This window comes from Colletotrichum scovillei, assembly GCF_011075155.1.
Source record: "Colletotrichum scovillei strain TJNH1 chromosome Unknown Contig00010, whole genome shotgun sequence".
Lineage (NCBI taxonomy): Eukaryota > Fungi > Ascomycota > Sordariomycetes > Glomerellales > Glomerellaceae > Colletotrichum > Colletotrichum scovillei.
Window position 1 is genome coordinate 2,985,200 of NW_023336268.1, and position 17,610 is coordinate 3,002,809.

At 54.6% G+C, this 17,610-nt stretch overlaps 6 protein-coding genes across 6 annotated transcripts; 2 read left to right on the forward strand and 4 right to left on the reverse strand.

The window, feature by feature from the left end:
* Positions 1-1,085: 1,085 nt before the first annotated feature.
* HER10_EVM0007032 (uncharacterized protein) lies at positions 1,086-5,704 on the forward strand (the record flags this gene model as incomplete). Its single annotated transcript, XM_035476599.1, has 3 exons — positions 1,086-1,449; positions 1,671-2,158; positions 2,236-5,704. 3 exons carry the CDS (start codon positions 1,086-1,088, stop codon positions 3,244-3,246), a joined length of 1,863 nt encoding a protein of 620 aa, XP_035328141.1. The 3' UTR covers positions 3,247-5,704.
* On the reverse strand, positions 4,146-4,526 carry HER10_EVM0013355 (uncharacterized protein; the record flags this gene model as incomplete). The annotated part of the gene is made up of 1 exon (XM_035482717.1): positions 4,146-4,526. One exon carries the CDS (start codon positions 4,524-4,526, stop codon positions 4,146-4,148), a length of 381 nt encoding a protein of 126 aa, XP_035328695.1.
* Positions 5,705-7,538: 1,834 nt separating the features above from the next.
* Positions 7,539-10,310, reverse strand: HER10_EVM0009735 (ankyrin-2 ankyrin; the record flags this gene model as incomplete). Its single annotated transcript, XM_035479211.1, has 3 exons — positions 9,593-10,310; positions 9,287-9,495; positions 7,539-9,234 (listed from the first exon to the last, which is right to left on the reverse strand). The coding sequence occupies exons 1-3, from the start codon at positions 9,995-9,997 to the stop codon at positions 7,539-7,541; spliced, it is 2,310 nt and encodes a 769-aa protein (XP_035328373.1). The 5' UTR covers positions 9,998-10,310.
* Positions 10,311-10,331: 21 nt separating this feature from the next.
* HER10_EVM0013068 (TfdA family Taurine catabolism dioxygenase TauD) lies at positions 10,332-11,857 on the reverse strand. The gene is made up of 4 exons (XM_035482438.1): positions 11,370-11,857; positions 11,200-11,274; positions 11,067-11,134; positions 10,332-10,994 (listed from the first exon to the last, which is right to left on the reverse strand). The coding sequence occupies exons 1-4, from the start codon at positions 11,655-11,657 to the stop codon at positions 10,397-10,399; spliced, it is 1,029 nt and encodes a 342-aa protein (XP_035328665.1). The 5' UTR covers positions 11,658-11,857; the 3' UTR covers positions 10,332-10,396.
* A 302-nt stretch (positions 11,858-12,159) lies between these two features.
* HER10_EVM0009812 (uncharacterized protein) lies at positions 12,160-13,993 on the forward strand (the record flags this gene model as incomplete). The annotated part of the gene is made up of 1 exon (XM_035479285.1): positions 12,160-13,993. The coding sequence occupies exon 1, from the start codon at positions 12,434-12,436 to the stop codon at positions 13,991-13,993; it is 1,560 nt and encodes a 519-aa protein (XP_035328379.1). The 5' UTR covers positions 12,160-12,433.
* Positions 13,994-14,094: 101 nt separating this feature from the next.
* Positions 14,095-16,414, reverse strand: HER10_EVM0004987 (uncharacterized protein; the record flags this gene model as incomplete). The annotated part of the gene is made up of 2 exons (XM_035474613.1): positions 14,095-14,992; positions 15,078-16,414. 2 exons carry the CDS (start codon positions 16,412-16,414, stop codon positions 14,095-14,097), a joined length of 2,235 nt encoding a protein of 744 aa, XP_035327954.1.
* Between the last annotated feature and the right edge of the window lie 1,196 nt (positions 16,415-17,610).

The following is a 17,610-nucleotide window of genomic DNA, read 5'->3' on the forward strand; positions in this document are numbered from 1 at the left end:
CAGCCTCCGTCACTTGTTGTTGAGATCTTTCAAATCCAGGTCCAAATACCAGGGGTAGTTGATCGCCAAGAATGGGGTGGTCGTCAGCTCTCAAGATTGTCACCCAGCGGATACCACCGCGCCATGCCCCGGGAAACTCACAGCATCCGACTCCATCAACATTTCAGGGCTGGACTTCTGCCTACGTAGTAACGAGAGAATCGAGGAATCCCGAAGTCTGTATTTACTTTGATATTGCGTCACTCCATCATGGAAAGCACGGCATGCGCAAGAGCCACAGAAACCCGCCGCCGTCCCCAATTGTTTCGTCGATCAAGTTCGAATCTCCCCCGTGGGTCAAATTAGACGGGAACTCTCTCGATCGACCTGTAACCAAGATTACGAGGCTGTGCTGGCTGTCTCAGCTACGATCCAAGCGGCAGCGACCATTTCATAGGGCTCCGAAAGATAGATGCAATGACAGCGCAGAATGCCAACAAATGAGAGCCAGGATCAAGTTCCTCTGGTATAGCAGCTTGCCAGCTTCTCACGTCCGCGTCGATTTCTAACATCGTCGTTCACTCAGAATGGGCCCTCAACTCCCTCATTGTCGCCCCATGTCAGAATGATTACATCGCCATCGGCCCTCGTCAATTGGAAACAGCCCGAATCATAGTTAAGTCGTGTGAAAAGGCTACAAGCTCCGTGTCGCCGTGTCAGCCAGCAACATCTCAGGCAAAGCGCCGATACCGTGCACGCTTCCGATTCGGGCTACCCATGGCCCGTTGATTGGGCTAAATCGGGGGCCGACATCGCCGCTCTGCGCAAACTCACCGTCGCCATATGCCGAAAACGTGAAGACTAATCATTCAAAGTGGGGGAACTTGTCCCCCCCACGACCACTGCCGCCTCTATCATCCATATCAAGTTATTAGACATCACCATAGGATAATCTCACAAGACAAACACAGCCTTGTCCAAGCTCCGCACAACTGCTCATACAATCTGAAGACGATCAGCCAAGGGCCTTTCTCTCCGCCCCGCTCCCATCATCCAACGCCACTCTCTCTACGAAGACACTACCAGGCTGCTCATCAAGAGACACAATGACCCTGGGCCCTCAATGCTGGCGCTGCCGCAAAAAGCGCCTCCGATGCGACTCCTCCGTCCCCGCCTGCCGTAAATGCATCATCGCACGCACAGAATGCCCAGGCTACGGCGACAAGCGACCCATCGCCTTCCGGGACCCCCTCGTCCTAACGCAAAAGGGCGTCGTTATCCGGGTCCGGGATCGGGAACCGGACGCGGAGGGCCAAAGCCGCGACAGTGGCAGTGACCGTAGCCGAGAGAAGACACGGAGTAGCAGCAGCGCCAGCCCACCGGCGTCGGTGCTTGGCATCGTATGCCGATCGCCGAGAACGGCCGGATCCGTGATGGAGTTGAGGATTGCGGCTGATGCCATGGAGTATTGTGGGTAACACCTTCCGTGTGGTTTACGTTCACACAAATTGTGAACCTCACTTTCACTCACTCCGAAAACCTCACTCACTCATACATCTCCACTCACTCACTCACTCACTCATCACCACCCCATTCACTCATTCCTCTTTTCAGTGCTTCAATCTCACTCCCGCATCCTCATTCTCATCTTCATTGCTCAATCAATCAACCAACTAATTACTTATTCACAGATAATCACCACGTAGCACCCGACCTAGTCCCCTACTTAACCTCAACATCACCATATCAAATCTCCCCCCACCAAATAGCATCACTCGCCTCCTACCTCCGCAACACATATATCTCTATCGCAGCCCTCCACAGATACATCAGCGGACAGCCGTCGTCGTCGTCGTCGACATCATCATCATCGACTTCAACTTCATCATCAAGTATCCTATTCAAACTATCAACCGACAATAAGACCCTCGCCACCTCCACATCCCGCCCTCCTATCAGGCAACATGCCCCCCCATCAGGCGATACATCCGAACTATCAAGGCTCATGGCCGCAGGCGACTTCAAAAGCGTCCACTTCGCATCCCAAGCAGCCGCCCTACAGGCCTTAGGTCAAGAACTCTGCGCATATCACCACCCTCGAGGGAACAGCTCACCAAACACCGCCGAAGATCCAGGGCCCAGCATCCTCCTCGGCATCATGGTGATGCTCACATCTCAGGTACACTCCATCTCTCTCTCATCCTCATCCTCCCACCATCCACCCAACATCTAACAAAAGACTGACATCCCCCCAAGATCCAATTCTCCGCCTATGCCCCCTGGCAATCCCACATCACCGGCGCCTGGAGCATAATCCTCACCCACGGCCCCTTCGCCGCCGTCGCGAAATCAGACCCAGAACTCTGCCGCCTCCTCCAGCAATTCGCAATCTTTGACATCTTCGGCGCGTCCACCCACGGGGCCATCAACGTCACCACCACCCACGCATCGTCCGTAGCAGGCACGATCCTCGCAAGACAAGAATCCTACGAAGCAATCTTCCAAGACTCTGATACCGACGCCGGTAATCCGTGGAGGCTGGTCCCCAACGACTTGGCCATGATTCTCATTCGTATCAATGGGCTGCGGGCACGGAGGGCACTATACCCAGAGACGGCGAAGCATCTCCCGGAAGGTCTATCTGCTGTGCTGGAGCATCTCGATACCTCGCCGCCCGAGAAATGGGCCGCAGAGATCTCGGCGACTGCACAAGTCTCGCTGGCACCGAGCAGACTAAGCGAGGACCAGGAGACAAAAGACGCCTGGATCGCACTGATGACGACGTATCACAGCGCCGCCGCCTTATACGCCATCAACAGCCTCGCCGGTCTCGGGGCCGCGCCAAGATCAAGCACCGTCTGGTCACAAGAAGCCTCATCCCATCTCGCAAGAAGAGAATCAACAGCATATAGCACACTCATCTCAAGCCTCCGCGTCCTGTTCACCCAAAGAAGCCAGCGACGTCCCTCACAAGCCACCAACAACAAAACACCACCAAATTCCATCGCAACCAGCGCGGGGCTGTTACACAAATTCGTCATCTGGCCAATGGTCATCGGCGGAATCCAATCCGCCCTCATCTACCACGATCAAGAAACCACAAACTTCATGTGCTCGGGTATGCAAGCGGTCGGTGAAGAACTGGGCACGGTAAGCATGATAGACGGTGCTCGCCTTGTCGAGAAGCTTCGGGGGGAAGCAAAGCACGGTCGCAAGTTTTCGTCATGGGACGAGCTGTTTGAGGAGGCACCCTTGTTCTTGATGTGATTATACTTCGTACCATCTTCCTCAAAGAAAAAACCCAAGGGTCACCCCAAGAATCGAATCGCGGGATCCGGTCGGGAGCTTGGGGACCATCCACTGATCCACCCCGCAAAAAGGGGATTTGGGATTTCAGGGTCTCGCCCAACCCCTCCGAGCAATACCGGGTCAGACAGCCAAGCGTCGCCGATGTGTCCGGGACGATCGTCCGAATTCTCTGCATGCCTTCGAGTTGCAGCCGTTCGAGCCGCGGCCGATCACTGCCGGTACCACCACGAATCTGAGACACGGAACGGAATCCAGCGTTTGCAATCTCTCACCAAATTCCTGCGCTCATCAAACATGACCTCTCTGATTTAGCAATCCGCGAAAATCACAAAATAGGGGCACTGAGACAGGAGTGTTTGAAGTAGTCATATAATCCATTGGATATGTACAGGAGAAAAGGTGCGTGCACGACGCCGGTAAGCTGATGGGTATCTGTCCCAAGCAGCAGTCAAGATTACAAGTCGGTGTAATGTGTCCAGACAAGCAGGGACCAGCGCCGGTGCGATTCTCACACAGCGTCTGGTCATGTTGGGGGCAACAGGTGCAAATGTGCAGTTGGCATGTCGGCCATTGCAAACCTCCCAGCAGACAAAGAAAAAAAAAAAGAACCAGAGCAGGCCCCCCAATGCTCATGCAAGTGCGCCGCTAAGAGACGTGACGGAAGATGGTCGTAAAGTGCAATATGCCAATTGCTTTTGAGCAAAACCTCGTCGTCGTCGAACCTCGAAGACTCGCCCCGAGGGTAATCATGTTGCCGTCGTGAGATTGCCGCCCTGATCTATGTATCGTTCGTTTCGGAACTGTTTTTTCTTTGCTTTTCTTCTTTGATCAATTCAAGTAGCGTAGGCCAGACGCTTCTACCGCTGGATCTCGCTGACGCTGACGCGGCTTGACCTCCAGTCATTCGTGGGAGTCTGCTTTGAGGATCCGAAGCCGGGCATGGAGGCGAAGCGGCTCAATCGCTTCTTGCTGGGCTCGGTCTGTGTCGAAGCGACGGTAGGCGAAGCAGGCTCGGCGTGGTGAAGGGCATTCACTCGTGGAGATGAGGACTCCTTGCTGGTGGTCGTGCCGGCGGACGAGGAACCGGTGGAGGTGGGAGTCTGGTAGACGTACTCGCCGTCGACGTAAACTGCGTTGGAAACGAAAGTCGAGCGACGATGACGGCGACGAGTGTAGCGCTGCTCCAGACGGAAGAGCTCAATCTTCTGCTGGATACGTTCAAGGATACCGGGAGCCATTGTGACGGTTATTTGAGCGAAGACGTTCGGTATAGGTTTGGAAAGCTTGTTGTGTTGAGGTTGCTGGAGAGATTGATCTTGCTCAAAGTTGATGGCGGGACGAGGCAAACTCAATTGACTCGACTTGGGATGAGATGGTTGTGCAAGTACAGATGACGGGACGAGATGTATTACGGGAAGACAATGTCTGTGAACGGTGGCAGACGCACGTCGTAATGTAGGGGCGCAACAGATCAGACGAAAAGCTTATCGGTCGCGGTAGGAATGGGTGGAATGGAGGTCGCAATCTTGTGACACAGATGTCTCTGGTGGCTCGGATGTGTTGTAATCCCCCCTTTCTGCCGACTGGCGTTTGCGGTAAGATGTCTGTCGTATTTTGAGGACTGCTTGGTAGCAAGTGTCTGATTGAGGTGCCGCGATCGGGTGCTTTGGCTGTTGGATTTGTTCTTTTTTTTTTTCCTAATTCAGCACTCTGTGGCTGATAGTAGCTTGGTGTCTGTGACCTCTGTTGGGAGTCGGTGCAGGAGCGAGGGAAGGAGAGGTAGTCAAAACGCCGGGCTTCGAGACCTCTTGGGTGGTTTTGGTGTATTAAGGTAAGTTGAGTTGGAACGAGTGGACTGGGTGGGAGTGTGTGTGTGCGAGTGAGGGAGATGTTGTATCCGGTCTGGAGTGGTTGGGTTGGGTTGGTCGGGATGGATAGAAAAAGATTGGAAGAATGGCGGCGGCGGCGGCTTGGCCCAAGGTGGTAAAGTGAGTTGAAGGAGAGGTACCTTTAGGTCGGGCCGGAGGGTGAGGTGTGGTCGGGTGTGAGGTGCGTGAGGTGTGTGCCGTGTGGTGTGGTGGTGGTGGAAAGGGAAGAGAATGACAAGGTGCAAGGGAAAGGACTGGATGGCCGAGAAGGGAACTGCCAGAGTGGAAGGGAAGGGGGAGACACTAAGGTACTTCGTGAGGTACTTCAAAAGGAGGGGAAGAAACGACTCGTGCAGGGAAAGAGCCGTCTACGAATCACAGATTCAGCAGATGGGAAAGGCAGGCACAGATACGGTTGCAGCTGCAGGAAGAGAACCTTGATAATGCTGTTACGGGCTGTTGGAAGGCACGGAAGACGAGAGGGAAAGAAGGAGAGGCGACGTGAAGGAATGGTGTGGTGTGTGTCAACTTGCAGTGGAAGGAGCAGGCGCAGGAAGCTGCAGGTGGCAGGTGTAACGAGAGCTAACAGGAGGAGTTCTTTCCTCTGGAGCGATGGGGACTGGAGGGAGTGGGGCACGGCGCTCGGGCTTCTGGAACTTGCCTTGGAGTCTTGGACGGTACGAACACAGACGGGGTGGATTCCGTGGGAGGGAGTATTGTCCTGAAGCACTGGGCTGGGCACTCTGGACCAATCCAAGAAAGTTTGCACAATTGACAATTGGAGCCGCAGGTGCAGCACTAGGTGGTATGGTGCACTGCAGACAGGTGCAGGTCTGGGATATGCATATCGAATGTCACCCTCAGCGTCGCGCCTGGATGCATCCAACGCTCGCTCCCAAACTTGTCCAGAATTCTTTCAGCCACTGAGAAGCGCTGGAAAGATGGGAAAAGATGGAAAAGAGACGGGTCCTCCGATAGACCGGTTCATGCCTCGTTTCTTCCCTGCCAGTTCCTGCCCATCGTTTCCTTTTTCATCAATAGCGTGGGATTGGTTCCCACACCACTTGGGCCCACCTCATCTCTACTAGGATCCACTCTCCACGCAATCGCAGCCAACGATATGGCGCCAGCCGGGACACCTTCCCTGTCCCGCCATGTGCTCTCCTGCCCTTTCCCACTTTGCTCTTTCCCAAGCTTCATGGCTCCCCGGACGTTGCTTCTCGTTCTTGGTGTCTGCTCCGAGTTTCGTTCCTCTTCCGGTGGAGTTTCCTGCACTTGCGGCCATTGTTCCCAGCTTACCCAACTTTGGCTCGCGCAACTTTCACTTTGTTGGTTTCTTCAGCTCCGCCGTCGTTTCTTTGTCGTGATTTTTCTCGCCGTTTGCCTCGTGTCGACCAGGCCGTTTCAATCCGCCTGTGTGTCACGTTTTTCCTTCTTCCTCTCGGCCACAACCGTCAGCCTCCCACGACCGGTCCTTTACTAAGGACTTGAACCACGCGTTGACGGTGGAGGCTTAGACAATTAACTTCCGGGTCTCCGTCTGCTTTCTTTGGGATGGTTCGTCCGTCTCGGCCCGTTGTCGAACAATCCACCGCTCGTCGAAAAACTCCAGAGTCGAGACTCGAGACGGGCCATCGAAGCTCGACCTCACCAATTGAACGCTGCCCCCAAACGGTGACCCGCTGTGTCGATCCGGCCTGGAATGCTCCACGATGCCGTTAGTGATGCACCAGATGTTCCGTCCGGGTAATTTTGTCCTGTGTCCCGCGCCTTGCTTGCGTGCTCGCTGACTTTAACCAGAATCAAGACTGCACACCATCTCAGTCTCCCAACCACGTCTCAGGGTCCCAGGAACGACAAATCCAGATAAGGCACCGAACCATCAGCAACTTGACACCGAAAACCGTCAACCATGATACCATCATTCTCGTGTCTGCCCCTCCCGCCCCTCCCCTCCGCCACCCAGTTCCCCTGAACCTTCGCATTCGGCGTTACATCGCCCCATGAGCAATCGGTGGGACCAACACCCAGGGGTTCGTCCGCTTCGATCCCCGCCCTCCGAGTCAATCATCCCGGCGAAAACCTCGCCCTCTAGCGATATTGCAACTGCGCCGTCGGGTCAACCAGTGTCGTCAGTGCACTGCAACCTATCAGGCTTCAGCAAGCTCCTCTGTCCATCCCAGCTGACCGGATGACGGAATTTGGCGATGACTTCAAGACAGGCCTCATGAGCTGCGTCTCATGAACTTCACGGGATTCGAACTTCTCTCGAGGATAGTACGCTAATAGTCATAAGTATGGCTTGTTGCAATGCGAAGCTACGTAGCATATCCCTCGCTAGCCTAGAGCCGCCTTGCTCGGGATGGTATCCGCCTCGTACAATTACTCAACCTCCATATCACCGTCATCCGTCTCCATCTCAGCCATTGAGGCCTCATAAAGATCGTCTTCTAGCTCGGGACAACGCACTCGCAAGCACTCCAAAATATCGACGTACCCCCCAGAACCATCGTTGCCGTTCGCCTCTTGCAAAATATGCTCCAGTGCAGAAAACCCAAAGGGCTCCAAAGGCCGCCGTAACGCCGTGATATCCACACCCGGGCAGCCGATCAAGGCTTCCATCGCCACCATGTTCCCGTTCGTCACAGCATCAACCAGTGGTGTTGATCCGTCGTTGGCCGTCACGTCAAGCTCAATTGAGGGGAGGTCCAAGACAGCGTTCAATGTCTCTCGGTCACCATGCCGGGCGATAATATGCAATGCCGTCTCACCGTCTTCGTTCTGCACATTAAGCTGATGCTCGGGTGCTCGACAAAGGAGAAACCGCAATAGACCGTGTCGTTTGCGAGACGCCGCAACATGAAGCGCTGTCTGCCGTACCTGACGATCCACGAGGAAGTCGACGCCGGGGTACATTGCCAAGAATCTGGCTGTGGCATCATCTTCGGCCCGCGCTATCGCGAGATACAAAGCGGTATGCCCAGCTTCTGACGTCTCACGATTCACATACTCCTCATTTCCCTCCGCTCCGTCAAAATGCGCCTTGAGAATAGCTTCCACCACGTTCACTTGCCCGCGAAGGGCAGCGACGTGTAAGGGCAGCATTCCGTTCCGGTCCCGCGTCTCCTCCGCCGGCCGGATCTCTGGATGGCAGCGCAATTCAGCGTAGCACGACTCGCATCCCACCGAGGCTGCGAAATGAAAAAGGGAGAATCGTCTCCTGAATATTCGATGCCACGGTTTGGCGCCTCCCGGCTCGAGAAGCTGATGCACAATGTCCGGCCTGCGGTCCAAGATAGCGGCGTGGACGAGAGTCAGCCCTTGATTGTCCTTGAGATCCGGTCCGACGTGGTCGGTGAGGAAGGCAAGCTCCTTCAAGGACCAGTTTCTGATCCTGGGTGGGATGAGTGCGAGGTCCCGTGCGAGTATGGGATATTTCGCGCCCTCTTTTACCAGAATGTCGTGGGCCCAGATCTTGGCATACGGCTGCGAGTCTGAGTAGAGATCGCCCGGAGCGAAGAGGAGACACCCAACAACCGCGTGCGGGACCAGCTTCTCCCATTCTGGGCCGAAGCCCTGTTCGACGTAAGACCAGTCGTAGAGATCAAACTTCTTCAAAAGTATCGGAAGCCTCGAAGAAAGTGTGGTGGATAGTGAGACTATCGCTTTCAAGGTAATGATCTCCGACATGCTTGACCTGGACCGAAACATCAGGTCTGAGATCTGTTCGCGTATGAGTAGTTTATGGGGTTCGACAGGGCCATCAATAATCGGACGCTTCGGCAAATTGCTGTGTAGCTCAGTGAGAGTATTCTCAAACAACATCCTCTCCGCGAGACACGTAGTCTTGCCGTGACCGAGTCTTGTCTTGAGGGCGATCGATATCCTGTCTTTGAGAAGTGGTAAGGTCTGATGGAGGCCCGAGACGTAGGGCACATCGAGCTGTGCCTGAGTACCAGGTCCATTGCTTTGGCAGGGAGTCTTTTGGAAATCGAGAATATCTAGCAAGGAGGTTCTCTGGTGATGATGGACTTCGTATACGCTGTTCAGAAGCTGGACTGCGGTAAGTATATCCATCCTGTCTCACATGATTAGCCTCTACTCAATAAAGGAGCTGACATGGGCCTTACAGATCTTCGCAGTTCCAAGAAGTGCTAGAGCCATCATGATCTTGGCCGTGGGATCGCCGGTCGCTCGCGATACTCATCATGCTTTCAGGCTCTTCTTCGCCTGGAGCCCGTCTTCGTGTCCTTTTCTTGACTTCGCCAGGTGAACACTCTAGGCCTTTCGACAAACAGCGATCGCACTTTTGCGGCCATGTTCGAGGTTGAGGAAGGCACTTCGCAGCTCGATTGTCAGCAATTTTCTGACCGAAGCCATAAGCGCTCCGCCGTAGAGGCGGGGCAAGGTAAGCGCTTGGAAGAGGACCGAGATACCTTCAACTTGTGTTGTCTGCAAAGCTGGCACTTTTCACTGTCCAGTTTTCTTGGTGGTTTCTTCCGTTTGTTGGACTCTTCTTGAATGTTGCTTACATCTTGCGACGTTTGCAAGCTGAAGGGCAAAGGCGCAGCAGATGGTCCAACCGGCGATCCGATTTTGGGAGCCGGGTTGACCGCCATTGAAACTCTAGTGAAGATCAACCTTTGACCACCCGTTAGGCTAGAAAACAAGTGTGTTCTAGTTGAAGGCCAAGTAGCTTCGGACAACGGACTGGGCTTACACTTATTCACGATGATACTCGTAAGGCTGTCATGCAGACCGGGGTTGGCCATCGCACTTGTAAGTGCGACACACTCCTTCATGCACGCGAGCGGGACAGTAGTGGGGTTGACGAATGGCATTCCCGTCGCACTTTCACCGCACTTATCGCACTTATGTCGCACTCCAAATCGGTCTGGATGCGTATGATCATCGCACTCTGCTCACCCCATCGCATACATGCTGGATCCCTGTCAGCCTTTTGTGAGGCTCAACTTTGGGCACAAGAATCGAGAGTGCGGGGTTGATGAAGAAACCCGGTACGGTGATTTGAGGTTTTGCTATCCCTCGCAAGCCAAGTGATTGTATACTATCTACGTAGACAACGCGCGTACGTATCCTGAAGTATGGAAATACCATTTTGCCCATACCTCGAATTATGTGACCTATCAAATGGTAAAGTCACTATCAAGTTCTCCCGTATAGCTGCAGACTACTAGGTAGACCAATATTCACTACATCTCCTCATCCTTTTCACTGGCTCAGTGCTCCTCAGGAAACGCAGGCTCAGGCCTTGATCCATACGGTATGATTCTCACCATATGCCTCCTCTCCCCCTCCCTGAAATCCGGCACCGCGCTATGCGCAACGCTCCTCTGATCCCACACAACAACCGACCCAGCCTCCCACCTCACCCGGCAACTAAAATCCAGACTCTTGACATGATTATGCAAAAATCCCAACAGCGCATCCGATTCCTCGGGTAAAAACCCCTCCACCCGCCTCGCAATCGTCGGATTCACAAACAGACTCGGCTCGCCCGTCACAGGGTGCCGAATCACCAGCGGATGCGTCGTCGATACGGCCTCGCGGAGGGCGCGCTCTGTACCTACACGCGCGACTTCACCTACGGAAGCGGATGTGTGGAATAACCGCAGGCCGCGGAGGGTGGCGCGGTAGGCTGGGGAGAGGGCCGCGTAGGCTGCTGTTAGGGATGTGAAGGCCGTGTCGCCGCCGCCTGAGGCGGGCGTCTCGAGGACCCAGAAGAAGGTTGTTGAGGGGGTGTTTGGGGTGAAGGTTTGGTCTATGTGCCAGAGGTCGTAGGTTGTGCGGGGACCGAGGAGGGTGCGGAGGTTGCCTCTGCGGTGAGTGTGAGTGACTACTTCTTACTTATAGATCCATCGTATGTGACGTGGCTTTGGGGGGTCTTACGCTTTCTCGTCTGCGTAGACGACGTGGAATTCTGGACCTGTGCCTTCTGGGTATCCCATCGTGGGGTGCTGGGAAGAAGGGGGCAGTGGGATCAGCGAATGCGTTCCGACTATAGAGGCCTTCTCAATCGTACCTTATGCAGAGGACCATAATGCCTCACAATCTCCTTTTGCCTTTCAAAGCCAATGTCTGCAAAGTCTTGGTCTCTCTAGAACGACGTGCCCGATTAACACCGAGTGTCTGCATACCAACCAAAGGTCACCCAGAGTAAGAGCACCGCCGCTCTACACGATGTGAACTCACAAAGACTAAAACACCTCTCTCGGCCGCCAATAGCGCAACCTCGTCGAGACCCGCCTTGGAGAGCTGGCTAAGCTGGATACCCCGGACTTCGGCGCCGACGCGGGGTGTGATGTTCTCCACTCTAGCGCCGCCGCCGTCCCGGAAGATGGAGGAGGGGGACGAGGCGGATTGGGCCGCTTTGGCTCGGACACCGGGTTCTTCGGCTTCGAAGAACGGTATGTCGATTGTCGACTGGAAGCCGTCGGGCCTGGTGGGGAGGTAGGCTGGGTATAGCGGTTCAGTCGGCATGGTGGCTGGACTTGGGTACGTGTAGCGAATGATGATGGGAATGGCGAAGCACGCAATCTTTTGCTGTAGAATCTCCTGGTCGCCTGCTGTCGATATATGTACACGGCTCTCAGAAATATCAATGAGACTCAATTAGTTATTATCGCGTCAGGTCCTGTCTCACTCGGTCGGCGCCATCCCGACAAACGTGCTTGCAGTTGTCAATCACCGCGAGATGGACGGTCGAATCGTAGACGCAGAACAGGTTCTCCTGTCACCATTCGGCGAGGCACCGACGCGTCACGGCATAAGCCGGCGAAATGGCGACATTTTACGTTGTATCCCTGCCGCCGGCGGACGCTTCCCCGGAGCTGGGATAGCCCATGGAACGCTACGACTCGGCAACGAGAAACAGAGTTTTGGCTAACGGTTCATCTGAATTTCTGCCAGAAAAGCAGCTGATCCGTCCCAACTCTTTTTGTTATTTTCCCGATTCTGTTTCTTCGTTTTTCCCATTTCATCATGAAAGATGGTGATGTTGCCATCTGACTCTTTGCCCAGTGTTATTGAAGCATTGTCTTGAGCGTCGGTGTCTCCCGACGTCTTGTCGGCATCTGTCCGCTTCAGGGAGAAATATTGCTATACGGTGATGGCGAATGTTGGTTGAATGATCGAGTTCAAATACGACCCTCAAGACCACTGTTTAAACAGCTGCATGGCCATCGAAAGCCTGCCCGAGGGAAAATTCCGGATCTTATATTCATCTATCTGATTTACATCACGAGGCATCATCGAAAATGGCAAAGACCGAGTCCGAATCGGCCTCGGCGGAAGCCAGTCCCAACCTCACAAAGCCCTCGATCCCATGGCTCGCCAAAGTCCACCCCTACTTTGAAGACGCAGAACACGTCCTCGTCCTCAAACTCGACATCCTCCTCCTAACATGGGCCTTCATCGCCGGCCTCATGAAGGACATGGACCAGTCCGCAACAACAGCAGCCTACGTCTCAGGCATGCAAGAAGCCCTCTCCCTCTACGGCAACGAACTCGTCGAGTTCACAACCTACTTCTCCATCGGCTACGCCCTCTTCATCGTCCCCTCCCAACTCATCCAAACCCGCGTCCGCCCGTCCCTCTGGCTTCCGTTCTGCGAAGTCGTATGGGGCGCCATCACCCTCGCGACATTTGCCGCCAAGAACGCGCGCACCGTGTTTGTCCTGCGCTTCTTTCTGGGTGTGTTCGAGGCGACGTCGTGGCCGGGTATCGTGAACCTCATCTTTAACTGGTACACCCCCTCCGAACTCGGTAAACGCCTCGCCATCTTTGGAGTGAGCAGCCAGGCGGGGAGCATGTTCCTCGGCATCCTCCAGGCCGCGCTCTACAAGAACCTCAACGGCGCACACGGCCTCGAAGGCTGGCAGTGGCTCTTCGTCGTCTCGGGCATCATGACGATTGTCTGGGGTCTCTACGGGTTCCTCGTCATCCCCGACGCGCCGACCACGACCCGCGCCTTGTGGCTCACCGCAGACGAACGCGTCCTCGCTGCTTCGCGCATGAGGAAATCAGGGACGACGACGCAGGAGGTTATCAAGGGCAAGGCCCTCTGGTCTCGTGTGCGGAAACTCTTCACCTCGCCTATTACGTACCTCTTCCTCGCGGCGTACCTCCAATTCGCATGGTCTCAGCGCGCGAACTCGTATTTCTTGCTCTACCTCAAGGGCCTCAAGGCCGCGGACGGCACGACGGCGCTGTACTCTGTCTACACCGTCAACCTTATCCCCCTCGGCGGCTACGCGATCTCCATCGTGGCGAATATCTCTCTCAACGCGCTGAGCGATTGGAAGGACTGGCGGTGGCAGGTTGCCATCGGCGCGGCGCTGCTTCAGCTTGTGGCAACCTCTGTTCTGGCGGCCTGGCCTGGCGGAAGGGGCACGATTATGACATTCTATTTCTTGACGTTTGCGACTGCGGCGTGGGGGTACGCGCTGCTCGCGTGGCTTGCTATCATCTTGCGCAAGGAGCCCGAGGCGAGGTCGGTGATTGTTGGACTCGCGGTGACGCTTGTGTATGTTGGGCATGCTACTATCCCGCTGCGGGCGTGGAGGACGGCGGACTCGCCGAGGTATCCTATCGGGTTCCCGCTGGCGGCGGCGTTTAGTGTTGGGAGTATCGCCTCGATTTTTGGGATGTTGTGGTATGTGCGGAGGTATCCTGACATTCTTGACTTTGGGCTCAATTGGAAGTCGTTGAGGGAGGCTGGGGATAGTGTTGCTACGTTGGAGAAGGTGGATGTGCAGAGTGACGATGGAGATGAAAGCCAGAAGAAGTCTGCCACAGAGGCGACAAAGACTCTGTGAAGCTACGCAGAAATCTCAACTCATTCTTTCGTTATTTCATAGTGTTACTCCTATGCTATCTGGTGATGAACCTCCATCTACTGAAAACTTCTCATCGTGTGTTACGAAACCGCTTCGTGCGTTGTCAATCGACGGCGGGACTGATTCGACTCCAGCTCCATATCCAGGCCAGCTCCCGAAGCTTGAGTGAAGACACCATCTCGAACAACAAAACGTTGAGACTTAGAGGCTTTTGCCAGACGTCCAATATCGGTATCAGTAGCAACTCTCGCGTCGTGAAGCAAGTCTGCCAGCTCAGGGCTCTCCGAGATCTGCGCAACAGTATGCCATGCATTCTCAGGCAAGCTGTATCGCGTAGACCTGAATAAGGCCGCCGCCGCAGCAAACGAGGCCAAGAAGACGACCAGTATCCCCACAACGGCTAGATACCCCCTGAAGCGCCACGGTATCGATGTCAGCTCAAACGTGACAATGTCCGCGGTGTCCATCCCAGGGACGGCAGTATTGGGAGAAAAGGCGCTGAGAAAGTCATAGTAGACAAGTCGCGCAAGGGTAAAATACACTGCCTGCATCGCGCGAGCTGGTGATCCCGTCTCGTCAATGGTATCGCCAAAAAGCCGCTCGTAGATCACATCGCTGGTGCCGTCCTGGGAGTCGAGATTCGGAGCGCAATTGTGGCAGAAGGCGATGGGCATGGAGGGCATTCGGGCGTAGGTGACGCGGTCGAAAAACCATTCCAGGCTGCGGTCGGCGGCATACTGTTGCCACTTAGAGCCATCGCGAGCGTCGGTCACGGCCGAGTCTAAGCTATCTTTGCTGATAGATAGGACTTGGCGGTCTTCGTGGGACAGGGATGAGGCGTCCTTGACGGCGCCCAGTTGTCTGCGGACCGCGCTCGTGTCGTAGACCTCTCGCTCTACATCCCACTCGTAGGTTGGCTCTGTTCTGTTGCTTGAGCTGGTTGCGGAGACGTTAAGATACTGAATCGAGTCCGGGTAGCTGTCACGAAGAACTTGTTGTTAGATATTACAGCGTAGAAGAACCTGATGGAACAGCTTAAGCGCTGGAAGATTCAAGTACTCACTTATAGAACTGTGCACACATCGTCATGTTGAAGTTGATGTACTGGTCTTTTTCGACGGTGTCAGAATCAACAAGTCTGATATGCAGAGACTCTTTCGTCCACGGGCCCGAGCCAGTCGAACTCAGCACCTTGACAGTCGACTTCAAACTATCAGAGCTCATGTTTCCCTGGATTCTTCCCGCATCCCACACAATCCTCATCGTCGTCATCCTCGTGGTATTCCGAAGAGACCAATCGAAGGACGTCCAGTTCAGCGTCTCGTACGCGCAAATCTGCCAGTCGTACTGGTTTCCCATGTACCCCGTAACAGGGCAGCTGAAGTTGAAGTTCATCTCATCCGTCCACGTCAGCCCCGCCGCAGCCGCCGCGTCTACAGTGGGATCGAGCCGTATCGATCCGCAAATGTCGACGCCATCTGTGCCGTTGCACGGGCGGACATTGCTGAGCTGCGGCCTCATGCAGATGAACCGCGTGTCTAGGACTCTTGCCATGCCCTGGAACTCGAGGAGCGACTCGCGCTCCTGCTGCGATGCTACGGGGAGAAAGGCTCTGACTGTTGGGCCGGTGTCATCTAGTCCTTCTCCTTCTGCTGGCGTACCTGTGTACTCTGCGAACGTCTCTGTGAGTCGCGGTCGTTGAATCCAGTAGTTGTGCGCGTACCCGGAGACAGCTTCCGGCGGCTTGCCGCTCGAGAGGTTCCCCGGGATAAAGGTATACGCATTGGACACGGAATCAGGAAACGTAACGACCCGGCGCTGCTCGAGATCCGCTACAAGAAGAGTGGACGTGAACTGCGCAGCAATCGTCGTGATAGCCAAGAGCGTAAGCACCAAACGAACCAACGGCTGCAGCGATGAGCTCGTGAGCGCGAGGAGACTCAGCGAAAGCGGCCCGTCGCTGGAGAAGCGCGCGACGGAAACTTGAGCGATGTCTTGGAGGTATACACCCCTCCGCTCGACCGCGACCGACGCAATCATGGCCGTGGCCGCGGTGGCCAGTATGCCTATGGCAGTTCGGATGACGACGGCGGATAGAGTTATGCTTAGTTGGAGCCGGTTCGGGGCGAGGACCCATTTCCGCCAGCGGACGTCTTGGTGGGGTGCCCACCAAAGCCATGAGATGAAGGCGACGGCGCCCGCGAGAAAGAGCAACGAGACGATGAGACTGGACTTGAGAAATAGACTGAGACGTTTCGGCGGTGGCTTTGATAGCCTCTTTGGTTTGTGGCCTGCGCCTCCATTGTCTGTTCTAATGGGGCGAATTTGGCTGGGCTGTTGGGTCTTGTTGGAGTTGAGTGGTGACTGGTCTGCCGTGTCGCGATCCAGTGGTTGATACATCGTCGGCTCTGGATACTAGTCGCAAGTTGTTATACTGAGTTGCGAGCAGTCTCATCGCCAACAACCTCTTTCACATCGGATATTCAACTCGATGTCGTGATTTAAGATTACTCTCGTCGCCACACAAACGAAATATGTTCTGCAGGATCAGGCTCGGTCATCCAGCCATGTGGAGATCTCCAGTGAAGGACTCAAAGTGAGGCTGCGTGCTTATTTATATCCACTAAGCAACGTAGCCGAGCCCCAACGTACGACCACTAGGCAGCGATATCTTGCAGGGTTACCGGGAGAAGGCGATGATTGACGTGTAAATACAGGGAGTTGCCACCATTCAGAGGCTCTGAAATTTTGAATTTGCGGCCCTCTGACTTTCTCACGCACCCAGGCCCTGGGATGCATGCGCGACATCACCATGGCGAACATTTCTTTGACGCTAATAAGAACTGCCCGACCAAACTGTGCGGACTTAACAACTTCAAGGTGATATGAAACTTGACAGCACGTATCACCTCAGCCATTAGAAAGGCCACAAATTAGCGGATCATTACACGGGCAGGTGAATGAAACTTGTTCCCATTCTTCTCTGACATTTGCAGGTATGTTCATAACAACTGGCAAGTCGTTGGTGACAGGACACTGAGATCGAAGACAGAGCTCAAGGTTTCCTCTTCAGACCATCGGTTCTCCACCTTGAATTGAACATCGTAAAGTCCACGAAACCAAAAAGCCCCTAGGATGAACTGGAACTCATCAAGCCGCACAACCTCCAATCCGTTTAGCGTTCGCAACTCACCAGTCTCACAATGCGTGCACGGAACATAACCGCAACTTTCCAGCACGTTTCTCGCTAAGCCAAGCCACCCACCCAGAATGATTGGACCTTCAGTGATTCTAGCATAACGAATCCAACCAGCAAAACTTTGCCTGGAGTTTGAAAAGCATTCCAGCATACAGGAACTAGCGATTATCATCGTTTGCATAATACTCTGTTCAATTGGATCATAACCGGGCATTTCTGACTGAGTAGACTACTTCGGTATAAGGTTACAATCAGTGACATAATGTCGAGTACACGCCTTGCTCATCGGGGAACCCTCTGATAGCGCAGCCTACAAAAATACAGCGTAGACACTAACATCCCGATGAACCCCACGCGAGTCGAGCGAAGGGAGAATGTCTTGCTTCCAGACCGCTCA

What these genes read in the sequence shown, in the direction of transcription:
- HER10_EVM0013068 (XM_035482438.1), bottom strand. Translation starts at nt 11,657, where the DNA reads ATGCCGACTGAACCGCTATACCCAGCCTACCTCCCCACCAGGCCCGAC. An exon ending in AGAGAGGTGTTTTAGTCTTT is followed by an intron (nt 11,275 to 11,369) that starts GTGAGTTCACAT and finishes ACGTCGTTCTAG; the next exon opens with AGAGACCAAGACTTTGCAGA. An exon ending in ATTATGGTCCTCTGCATAAG is followed by an intron (nt 11,135 to 11,199) that starts GTACGATTGAGA and finishes CCTTCTTCCCAG; the next exon opens with CACCCCACGATGGGATACCC.